This window comes from Formica exsecta, unplaced genomic scaffold, assembly GCF_003651465.1.
Source record: "Formica exsecta isolate Colony F162 unplaced genomic scaffold, ASM365146v1 scaffold500, whole genome shotgun sequence".
NCBI classification, from domain to species: Eukaryota; Metazoa; Arthropoda; class Insecta; order Hymenoptera; family Formicidae; genus Formica; species Formica exsecta.
Window position 1 is genome coordinate 909070 of NW_021852243.1, and position 12961 is coordinate 922030.

Sequence of the window (12961 nt, forward strand, 5' to 3'; positions counted from 1 at the left end):
AAAGTGCTAAAACTTGTTCCTGCATAATGATATATATATATAAAATCAAACGAAAGATTCTTATATTATATAAAGAATTATATCCGTATATACGCTGCAATATTTTTAATTGCGATTGAGAGCATTGACAAGCGAATTATCTTATGGGGAGAAAGATAAGAGCCGAAGGGGGAGAAACAAAAATGACATTATACAACTCTAATTAAACGGTGCGCAGATAATAACATTAAAGCACACAGTAACTAATTTCTGTCGAAGATATTTCGATATTTCCATATTTATATATAAGATATATGCTGCAATGATTAAACGTCGTAGGCCGGGTACAGGTGAATCGCGTATCTTCGTGGTCTCATCCAAAACTTCAGACCGAAGAACTCGGAATGTCTCTTCCGCATATTATTGAAGCAGCAGGCGCGAAACTGCCGGGTGCCGCAGATATCGGCACATTCTCGCCCGCACTGATCGCAGGAAACGGTCTCGCCAAAGGTCCATAGTGCGCATACTGCAAGAGCAGATGAAATTATTAGAGAATACAAAAAATTACGAGTATATAAATTCTTCTCTTCTATACATATACATTTTTTTCTATACTAGATAATTAATGTTATATGATAAGTCAAAACTGATATATCTTTAAAAAGTTGCAGCGCACACAAATTTTTTTATATAAATTTCTTTTAAATTATTTATAATGTATATTTTCAAATTAATAAAATAGTCTTATCAAAAGAGCAAATATGTAAAAAAAGCAAAAAGCAATCTAAAAGATGTAATATAGATGATTAGTGTAAAATTAGAAAAATTATTTTTATCGGATGTCGCGAAACTGGATGAAAAAAAGTAAGAGGACTAAAGCGCGAAAGGAAATTTAATATAAGTATGCTACAACATGATGCATTTATGGATGTGGTGGCGTAGCCATCGATGTTCGGTAATGAATGTCAATCAAGTAATCACAAGTTACCTCGATCGTATTACGCAAATCAATGCATATCTTTACGAAACTTTCTTCAACTTTTGCAGTTTTCATTCTGGACCATCATTATCAGCAGATAACTTTAATAGACAATCTCTTTTATCTAATCTAACATCTCCATATCGTAAATAACAGAAATATTGATCATAAATATATGTGTCCTGTTTAAAGTAATATTAGTCATAATTATATAATATCAAAAGAATATTATTATTTTTTTATTACTTATTATCATCAATTTTTTTAAAAAGTTTTTGTTAACAAAAATTTTATTTTATTAACAAATTTTTATTAATACATTTAAAAATTGTATGGTATACATATACTTATATTTTTTGAATCAGTAAAAACATAAAGTAATATAAACAAATAGATAAAACAAATTATTTTATATATATTATTTTATTAGAAGTTACGCAAAAATGAGATACGATTCTATTCTATACGATTGAAAAAAAGATTAGAGTAAATTAAAAAATAATTAAAATTGCTATTATCAAAAAATGTCATATCACTTATTTTTTTTATTGTTTAATTATCTCATTTTTAAAAATGTAATTGTATCTAATAAAGATTGTATATATAAAAAATGTGTCATTTTAACATTATTTTGTATCTCAGTTTAATATATTTGCATATTATTGGTAGAAAACACAAAATTTGTGCATATCTTGATAATTTCGTCGGTAAACAAATTAATTTTATAAAATTATTTAATTCCATAATATCTGTATATGTTTCTAAAATATTACGAATCACAGGGACATTGAACGATCATGAAGCTACTTATTTGAGCATAAACTGTAATAATCTATTGTTCTCAATAAAGAAGATCAACGCAAAATCCGGCGCGATACCACTTTGTCTTAATTGTCTCGCTGATGGAACACGGTTGATCGGATTATTCCGTAAACATGAAAGAGTCTATAGACATATAGTGATTATCAATCTCATTTAGCATTCCTTTGAAATGTCAGCGATTTGTAATTAGTGCAAAGTATCTTATTGCAAATGTTGCAGTATTGTGTGCAATATTATATACGATATATTAAAAACAGTGTAAATGGTAAAAAAATTATTTTAAAAAAATATACAGTACACATTATTATAAAAAGTATTTTTTTCACGCTTTATGTAAGATATAAAATAAAATATAAAAAAAACCTTAAAATATTAAATAAAATATAAAATAAAAAGAGAAATATCTTTTATATTTTTTGTTTAAGATTTTAAATATATTACTTGAGCATTGCAAAAAAGAATACATTCATTAAAACGATATCAATATTATCATAATCTTGTTTAGCATCTTTTTAAAATATAAACAATTTGTAACAATATCAAAAATAAAAAAAAGAAGTTGTAAATGATATAATATTTGCAGTTTTTGCAAAAAAATACATATAAGGAATACATCATATAAAAATACACTATTGTTATAAAGATCAAAACTTTTTATAAATAAAATAATGAAAAACGTATATAAAAAAGTAAAACTTGTGCGATACATTTTTCAAAATTTTAAAATATTTGAGTAAAGTAATAAAGGGATAATAATAAATGATTTAATATAGAAAAATGATGGTAAAAAAGTATATTAAATAATCTAATATAATATAATATTTAAGATCGAGAGATATAATATATATTAGCATAATAAAAATAATTCTCTTACCTGCGAGAAAAAGCAGCACCCAGGGATGATTCATTTTTATGAAGTATTCGTTTTTACAAGAGTACGACGGTTGATGAGTTTGGAAACTTGATAATTTTGAAGATGAACGCTATTTGCAAACAATGAAATCTATTAGTGACAAAAATATTAGCACGCAAAAAGAATTTTGAAAACTTAATGACTCCGCTAAAACTGTTAGTAAAATTTTGATGAAATAAAGCATGTATCTTGGATTATAATATGTTGTTCTAAGTTCAATGTATAAATGTATACATTCTACGATTTTAAAGTATATATAATATATATTTCACAATTTTCTCTTCTAATCGCGATATTTCGATGTTTAATTGAAACATTAGCACTGTTAATAAATATATTCTTATTAATGATGTTATCGAAATGCGATTATTCTATTTATCGTTACATTAAAAAACATATATTTAAGTAAATCTATATTATATTAAAATAACAAATTTATACATACACGTAGAATGGTTTGCTATATAATGTTAAGAGTTGTTTTAAGTTTTTAATATAAATTCTCAATTTACATATGACTAAGATAACTGAAGATACCAGTATCAAAATAGAAATCATATAAATGGAAAAATTCAAAATAATTTTGATATATATATAATACAAAGTTAGAGCATTTTGAAACAAATAAAATATCATTCAATATAATATTACAAATTTATATAAATGATTAAGACGTGTTAGAAAGAAGAGAGAAATTCGTCGTAAATGGTTACTTACAGCTGAGTGCCGAGAAGCGAATGATAATCTTGAGGGATACCGCTACTTCTAGATATCATCCCTACCATCCAAGATTATCTCTCTTTCATCCCCACTCTCAACGCAACCGCTTTGTCACTTCAATATAGCAATATCTGCTATACTGAAGATGTTTGAAATCAAATCGCGAATGCTAATCATTAAAATCATTGGACAATCGAAGCCATTTGGCGAATAACGCGTATGTATAGAAAATGTATGTCTAGAAAAATAGATTTTTAATATATGATCCATTTAAGATATACATATAAGCGTTTTTATTTAATTTTTTTACGGCAAATATTCTTGGACTCTAAAATAAATATGCATTAAATACCTATTTTCTAGAATTAATTGCTGAGTTTATTTTATAGTCTTATGTTAATATTAATCTGAGAACGGTAACATAAAAGATATCGATAAACAACATCGCGTTGTGCCTCCCTTGTGAAACATTTGTGCGATAGGGTAGCAATTGCGCTGAAACACACGGAAGACATACATATTTAATAAATATTCCATTACTCGAGAAATGTGAAGACTGGTTTGTTTGAGATTCTGAGAGCTAAAGTGCATTTATACGCTCGACTTTCAACAGATATGTATCAAAAATCTTATTAAACTTTACAGGCAATATTTGCAGTTTATCGATAATATTAGAACAAAAATGATGTTTTTCAAGATAGCCTTCCAATCTTGATAAAATAGCTTAGATTTAGACAATATAAAGCAAATTGTTATTTCATTTCTCTTTTCGTTCTTTAATTTATTGTCTGATAATACGGACGCGATAGAGAATTAAATAACGGTAAAGTTGTTCGTCTTAAATGCAATATTGACTATCACATTGGAACGATTCGAACTAGGATAGTAGACGATCCGTTCCCGGCGCTTATATTCCGTATTGGGAATCGACATTTCGCATTCGACGACTGCAGGATCCGGCATGTCCTCGATGATGGCGTCCAGCGATACCTCATAATCATCCTTGTACCAATCCGTCGAAAATTCTGAAGATTCGTAATTGCTCCCGCGATCGTTTCTCTCGACTCCTTCGACATAGAGCTTCAAAGACGGCTGTGGTCGCGCACCCGTCACCGCACATGTTAAATTCACGTGAGTCTTGTTGAAAGGATACGTGCGCACCGTCATGTCGCTTTCCGGCACTTAAAAGTAAAGAGCAATTATCAATTACAGGAAATCAATTGCCGAGAGACAGAAATAAATTTTAGATCGAATTCTTTTAAAAACTTGCCATAGACAATCATCTTTGCTGAAGCACTCGCCTCGTATTGGAACGTGCTGATTGTGCACACATACTCCCCTGTCATGTCGATTGTAACGGTTTTCAATCGAATTACAGAATGCGAATTCGGATTCCTCAGGTTTTCAACCGGATATTCCGCGAGATCTTTGATGATTCCGATATCTTGCGGTGGCACTGACATCATAGATATTATGAGTAGTACTCATTATAATATGAATTGATATGAAATAGATTTAACAAATACAATGCTTATTTTCAGAAAAAATATTAAATTTTTCTATCTTATTATATACTAATTATAGCAAAAAAATGAATAAAAATTATAATGTTTTGTTATTTTATAATTTTTGCTAAAATTTTTCCTGTAATATTGCTATATATATATACTCAGACAGCACAAAACGTCCTCAGGATCATCCTGAATATGTCCAGGATGGTTCAGGATATTTGTAGGATGTTTTAAGATATTATTATAAATATATTTTATGAAAATTTAATATGCATACATGATTACTTTCGGTTATGTAGGCTATTTAATATAATTTAGAAATTTTAAGTATTGTAATAAGTATTAATGTCCTATAAATGTCCATTGGATAACCCCTGGATGTCTGTAGGATATCTGCCCTGTCTATTACCCAGACAGCACAAGGATGTCCTTAGGACGTCCAAAGGGCATCCAATATAATAGACAGGGCAAATATCCTACAGACATCCAGGGGTTATCCAATGGACATTTATAGGACATTAATACTTATTACAATACTTAAAATTTCTAAATTAAATTAAATAGCCTACATAACCGAAAGTAATCATGTATGCATATTAAATTTTCATAAAATATATTTATAATAATATCTTAAAACATCCTACAAATATCCTGAACCATCCTGGACATATTCAGGATGAACCTGAGGACATTTTGTGCTGTCTGGGTCACTATGTAGAAAAAGCAAAATCTCGCAAGCTTACAAATATATGTTTAATACTACAAACACAATAATGAGATATTAAAACAGTGACATACGCGAGGTTAGGATATCTGTCATATGTGCAGTAGGCAATGTATAAAAACGTTCTGTTAAAATATTTTTATTATTTATATATGGGTTTATTTTTTGTATATATATATTTTTCCTGTTGTTTGCTATCCGTAAACAATTAATAATTGTACTCTTTCGAAATTAAAATTCCACATATATCACGACATCGTGAGATTTTACGTGCAAAAGAGTACCGTACAATTATTAAATGTTTACAGACAATATATCATACATAAAACACAGATATACAACAAAAAAACCATATATAAATAAAAACATTCTAACAGGTCGTTTTTATATATATATATATAGCAATATTACAGGATATATTTACATAGCAACAGTATATATAGCAATATTACAGGATATATTTATGCATATATATATATATATATGCATAAATAAAATAGTTATTAACTCGACCTCCTAAAAGTGGCGAGTATAAAATACAAAAAATCATTTATTAAACAACACAGTTGCAAAAATGTTCAAATGCGCTAATAAAATTCCAATTAAGCGTCCAATTATCTTTTCACAGGCAAAAAGTCCGAGTAGAATTCTATAATTTGTATTTTTAATTTTTATCTATCAACCTTCTGTATGCTAATTGTAAGTTTTAACCTGTGACATTTGTGTCTTTTCATGGTCGCGCGTTGAAAGTTGCCGGATATTCCGCGACAGTTCCGATATAATGAAGTTACCGACGTAATAATACACAAATACACACACAACCAATATAGTAAGTTATAATAGGATAAATACGTAGGCGTTAAAAGTATAAATTACTTGGCGGAATCCATTGATAGATCTGATTCTCTCCGTGAAACCATTTGATTACAAGTCCATTATCATCTTTGTCAATCTCGTAGATGCAAATAAGATTTATCGGTCCGGTGCCGTTGCGCACAATGTGCGGCACGTCCAAGAATTTTATCGAGGTACCATAAGCCCCTGCGAAATTTTTCGAGATATAGCTTATTTGATCATAATAAATGCGTCATCGGGATATTTTTGACTGACAAAGATAATCATTAAAAGAATTTTCCATATAATTATCGGCCATCTAAAAAGCGAAAAGTTTTAACGAGATTTTTAAGCTCGTCACTGACTTTTATCAAAATTATTTTTAGAATTAAAATTTCTCGAATCATACGTGAGAAATTGCGCTTTAATGCGACACAACAATGTATTGAAAAATTCGAAAAATTCAAAATAATAAAATTTTTGAAATGATAAGAATTTGGATAAGAATTTATACATACTCGATACATATTAGATATTGATAAAAACTGAGAGATTATCCAAAATTGTATCTGGAAAAGATATATATTCCGCTATCACGGTGTCGCAAATATCCCGATTGATATCACAACGTTTGCGAATCCGAACAAATTTTCGCACACTTCTCGATTGAATCACCCCGATTTCGGAAATCGTAAATTTCGCGCGCGGTACTTCGTTACTCACCCGAATAACAGCCGAATATTAAAAGAGCGATTATCGAGGGCGAGACCGTATGTGCTATCGACAACATTCTTTCCAAGGTCCCTTTTCGCACTGATACACAATTAAATACGGCTCGTCTAACTCATGTTATCGTGCAACACCATAGCCGATACGATTCTGCGCAGCATCATGTATCCCGCCTCTTTTGTATCCGACACATGCTCTACACGGACGACTGTTACCACGATATCTTGCCGATGTCTCGTAGAAATGATGAGACCGAATAAAAATAATTCTCTTGTAAATCAATACTTCCATACAAATATATTCTTCTGAAAAAACTTTCGCAAACTCTCGATAAGATTCCCTTTTTTTAATTTAGCTGCGCTCAAACGGACGTTTTACGCATTGCTCCTTATCTGAAATAACTGTATATAGTTATATCAGAGAGAAGCCTGAGAGAGGCAATATATTATTTATTAATTATATAATTAATCAGTGTTTGTGCCTTTACGGATGCTACACACATATGCGATGAAAGAGAGACAAAAACGGCGCAATCATCTCTCTTTGTCAAACGATCAGTGTACTATCCATAGACATAAGATGTCTTCCGAAATGCGCTGAAATTACTGACAGTACTGCTGCTGAAATCAACGTATTTCAGTCGTTCCGAAATTGTCAGTAGACTGTGGCAGCAATGAAAATCGGAACGCATTTGCAGTAGAAAAAACAGTAGAAAAAGAGACAAAAAAGTGTAGAGCGATATAATCTATTTAAAAAGGAATAAAAGTGACATTAAAATGGAAAAATTAACTACAATTGTAATTAGTATACAAAATATTACAAACTTTATTGAGAATTATTGCCAAAGTTCATCATCTTCGGATGATGAAGACTTTTTGACACTTTTTAAAATATTTTCTAATACTCGAAAATCAAAATTTTTATCTGTAATATCAATAAAATATTATTAAAATTATAAATTTATAACTGTTTATTTATAAAGATTCCTATAACTTTATTTTCATAAAGATTCTCTTCAATTAATCGTAACTTATTTGCTAACGCTTTCTCGTAATTATTTGATATTAAAAATATTTTGTATGTATTATTTGTACTTCCATTTATTATTTTATATTTGTTTAATGACATGTTGTGATTAATAAAAAGTATTTCCTTCTTTTTCGATTCAATATTTCGTTCATGTTTTACGAAACCGCTAACCGCCATATGCATTACTGAACTCGCACTACCTCGGGAGTATGTGCAAAATCAGCCGGAAGTCAGCAATTCTCTAGGATCTCTCTATTTTCGTTAAAAAAGTAGTAATTATTATTCTCTTGCAGCATGCTGAAAACATTTTCGGAACGCGAAAACAGTACTGTCAGTACTTTCAGCGCATTTCGGAAGACAGCCATAGTATATCTAGACCGAGTGTTGAGGAGTGAGGGCCAAGGTGCACGTAGAAAAGGACATACTCTGTTCCGTGCCCCTTGCGTTCTCTCTCACTCGCATGTAGCATAGCGAAAGAGTACGCTATACTATGTGCGAGCGAGAGAGAACGCAAGGGGCACGAAACAGAGTATGTCTTTTTCTACGTGCATCTTTACCCCTACTCCTTAAATAAAGGCAAACGCTCGGTCTAGATATATTATGTCTATGGTACTACACCATTATCGAAAAAATCGAAAAGTGGATGTAGCACGGATATGAACCAAATGACCGACATTATTGAAAAGTGGATGTAGCACGGACATGAACCACATGGAGATTTGACCGACAGTACCGAAAAGTGAATGTGGGTAAAGCGGGGAGCACACACTTTTGCATAAGCGCATAATCACAAGCATAAGAAAATTGATTGGTCCATTTCCTTATGCATAACGAAATTGACCAATCAATTTCCTTATGTTTATGATTATGCGCTTATGCAAATGTGTGTTCTCCCCGCTTAAAGCCTATCACACACAAATCGGCATAGCTGCATATGCATAGCATAAGACCGTCTGGACCAATGAGCATCGAAATAAAATCGCCCTATTGATTTACATAGCATGCTCATTGGTCCAGACGGTTTTATGCTATGCATATGCAGCTATGCCAATTTGTGTGTGATAGGCTTTAAAGTGGATGCACGGCGCTACTCCACGGTCTAGAATAGAGTCTAGAAAAAGCATCCCACGAAAATCGCCGGCATTGCCTCTCTCAGGCTCAGGGCCTCAGCACAATAAAAGGAATAAGGTACAAGGAATAGAGAAAGAGAACAGAGAACAACCGCATTGGAGGGAATGCGCGCACAACACTTGTGTGTTTATTGTGCTGAGGCCCTCAGGCTTCTTTTTGGTTATATTATTGAACAAAAACTTGGATAATTTTTCTTTCGAAAAGAAAAGCAAGAAAGAAAAAAATGGATTTTCTGGAATATCCGGACATTTTTGCCGAGGTTAAGGGCGCTATGGTAAGAATTCTTAATTGTTTTGAAGCAAAATTGATTACGTATAATTGATTTTTATATTATTAAATAAACATTAGAATCCTAATTTGCTTGATATGATTAAGAAGCGAGAAGTTTTTATTTTATTACGTGAAATTCGCTAATATTAAACATGATTGATTACAATTCTGGTCTTTTAAGTTTGTTGAGAATATGCGAATCGTTATTTTAGTAATTATTACACTATGTAATTAAAAATAGATTTTTCTTTAAAATATACAAGTAATGAAAATTATTTTAATGATTAAATTATCATATAATTGATGGAATCGTTTTCTATCATTACCAGACACCAGGTAGATTAAAATTGACCGACCAACACCTAATCTTCAAGAATCAGAAGACTGGTAAAGTAGAACAAATTTCTGCTTCTGATATGGAGTTGGTAAACTATCAAAAATTTATTGGAACCTGGGGCTTACGTATTTTTTTAAAAAATGGTACTCTGCATCGTTTCAAAGGCTTCAAAGAAGCTGACCAGGAAAAGATTGCCAAATTCTTTTCTGTCAATTATAAGAAAGATATGTTGGAAAAGGAATTGAGTTTAAAAGGTTGGAATTGGGGTACTGCAAAATTTACAGGATCTATCCTGAGCTTTGATGTAGGTCATCACACTGCTTTTGAAATACCTCTGTATGATGTATCACAATGTAATACGGGAAAGAATGAAGTGACCTTAGAGTTCCATCAGAATGACGATGCCCCGGTCAGTCTAATGGAGATGAGGTTTCATATTCCTGTTAGTGATAGTGTCGACCAAGACCCTGTCGAAGCATTCCATCAACAGGTAAGAGAGGATTTATTTAAATAATGAGCAAATATACTCACATACTTTAAATTCACAATAAAAAGAAAAATAATTTATTTATAACTCCTAATAGGTGATGGATAAAGCATCTGTGATCAGTGTAAGTGGCGATGCGATTGCTATATTTAGAGAGATTCACTGTCTAACCCCACGTGGTCGTTACGACATCAAAATCTTCCAGTCTTTCTTTCAACTGCATGGCAAAACTTTTGACTATAAAATTCCCATGTCAACTGTCTTGAGACTTTTTCTATTACCACACAAGGATAGTCGGCAAACGTTCTTTGTCGTGAGTCTGGATCCTCCTATAAAACAGGGTCAAACACGATATCACTATCTGGTTCTCCTGTTCAATCAAGAAGAGGAGACCTCTATCGAGCTTCCATTCACTGAAAAAGAGCTAAAAGAAAAGTACGAAGACAAACTAACGAAGGAATTAACAGGACCGACATACGAAGTACTTGGCAGGGTTAGTAAAGCAAGAGATTAAAATCACGCTTTTTTTTTAATATTTACATCTTTATTTTAACATTGTTATTTGTTTCGGCTAGGTGATGAAAGTAATTATTAACCGGAAGATAACCGGACCTGGACATTTCTTGGGTCATACGAAGACACCTGCGATTAGCTGCTCTTTTAAAGCCGCGGCAGGATATTTATATCCGCTCGAACGAGGTTTCATCTATGTGCATAAACCGCCAATACATATTCGTTTTGAGGAAATAGCTTCGGTAAATTTTGCGCGCGGTGGCGGTTCGACCAGATCTTTCGACTTCGAGATCGAACTTACGAGTGGTGTAGTTCACACTTTTAGCAGCATTGAAAAAGAAGAATATGGTAAATTGTTCGATTTCATTACGTCGAAGAAACTTCGTGTTAAGAATCGCGGCAAGAGTGACAAACCTAAGTACGACGAGGACTTTGGGGACAGCGATCAAGAGGATGAACCGGATGCTTACTTGGCGCGAGTCAAAGCGGAGGCGCAGGAGCGGGACGGTGAAGAAAACCAAGATTCCGAGGAAGGCTCGACTGATGAAGATTTCAATCCAAATCAAGACGTAAGTGATGTTGCCGAAGAATATGACAGTAATCCCAATAGTTCCGACAGCGACGAAGACTCGGATGCGTCTGAGGCTAGTCATAAAAAGGAGAAGAAAGAAAAGAAAGAAAAGAAATCTAAATCGGCAAAAACAATATCAGAAAAGCCGCGCAAGCAGAGGAAATCGAAAAAAGATAAGGACGCAAATAAACCGAAGAGACCTGCAACGGCATTTATGTTATGGCTTAACAATACACGCGAAAGTATTAAGGCGGAGAATCCGGGAATAAATGTAACAGAAATCGCGAAAAAGGGAGGTGAAATGTGGCGAGAGCTCAAAGATAAATCAGAATGGGAGGCGAAGGCAGCTAAGGCTAAAAAAGAATACGCGGCATCAATGAAGGAATACGAAGCAAGCGGAGGCGGTAAAACTGAAGAAAAGACGGAAAAAACGGAAAAAAAGAAGAAGGAAACGAAGAAAGAGTCCCCTAGCAAAATGATGACTGGCTCGTCTTTTAAAAGCAAAGAATATATCAGCGATGATGATAGTAGTAGCGACGAGAGCAAAAAGTCCGGAAAGAAGAGTTCTGATAATGAAAGCCGAGAAGGAAAGAAAGAGAAAAAAAGTGAGAAGCGATCCACGGAAGATGCTGAGAAAAAGGCAGTAAAGAAGAAGAAACGAAATCAGTCAGACAATGAAGAAAGCGACGCGGAAGAACCCATTGAGAGCACTCCGCCTTCATCCGACGCGGAATCTAAAAATAGTGATTAATCAATGCTAAAGTATTTAAATCAATATTTTCTTTCATCTGTTTACATATACCAATGTTTATTTACCGATTTAAAAATTTGCACCATTAGAAATTCTTTGATGAAAGTAAATGACTTGACACTTACAAGAAGATGAGCGTTTAACGGGATTAATATTACATATGTGTAGTATACATTAATATTTTAATTATAAAGTAAAATATTAATAAGATCTGAATATCGAAATAAACGAATTATTGTTATTAATTTTTCAAATTTCTATTTTCTCAAACAAATATACTTTTTCTCATTAATGAAAAAATTATGTAAGGGAAATTTTTTTTCTGTACAAGAACTAGGGTTATTTCCATCTTATTCTCTCTCAGTAATTATTTAATACATAAAAATAATTTCTTTTTATAATTAAAATCGTTCCTTTACACAATTTTCTCTCCACACAACCTAAGAGCTAAGAATTTAATAAAACGTGTGCACAAATTAAACAAATAATTAAATTTATTTCATAGCACACATGCATTATACAATTTCTTCTGAAATATATATTTTAATATTTAATACTACAAATAAAATCTATAAAATATTCAGTTTAAAACTCTATCGATTATTCGGTAGCAATACATATAATACTATAGATGACTATATATTAATTATATATTCGGATA

At 31.9% G+C, this 12961-nt stretch overlaps 2 protein-coding genes across 2 annotated transcripts; one reads left to right on the top strand and one right to left on the bottom strand.

Annotated features, from left to right (window-relative positions):
* Window positions 1-91: 91 nt before the first annotated feature.
* On the bottom strand, window positions 92-7618 carry LOC115241571. Its single transcript, XM_029817375.1, has 7 exons — window positions 7206-7618; window positions 6525-6689; window positions 4684-4869; window positions 4292-4594; window positions 3411-3908; window positions 2655-2763; window positions 92-505 (listed from the first exon to the last, which is right to left on the bottom strand). The coding sequence occupies exons 1-5, from the start codon at window positions 7270-7272 to the stop codon at window positions 3805-3807; spliced, it is 825 nt and encodes a 274-aa protein (XP_029673235.1). The 5' UTR covers window positions 7273-7618; the 3' UTR covers window positions 92-505; window positions 2655-2763; window positions 3411-3804.
* A 1666-nt stretch (window positions 7619-9284) lies between these two features.
* On the top strand, window positions 9285-12541 carry LOC115241578 (FACT complex subunit Ssrp1-like). The gene is made up of 4 exons (XM_029817381.1): window positions 9285-9645; window positions 9971-10468; window positions 10563-10958; window positions 11041-12541. Exons 1-4 carry the CDS (start codon window positions 9595-9597, stop codon window positions 12298-12300), a joined length of 2205 nt encoding a protein of 734 aa, XP_029673241.1. The 5' UTR covers window positions 9285-9594; the 3' UTR covers window positions 12301-12541.
* Window positions 12542-12961: the final 420 nt, after the last annotated feature.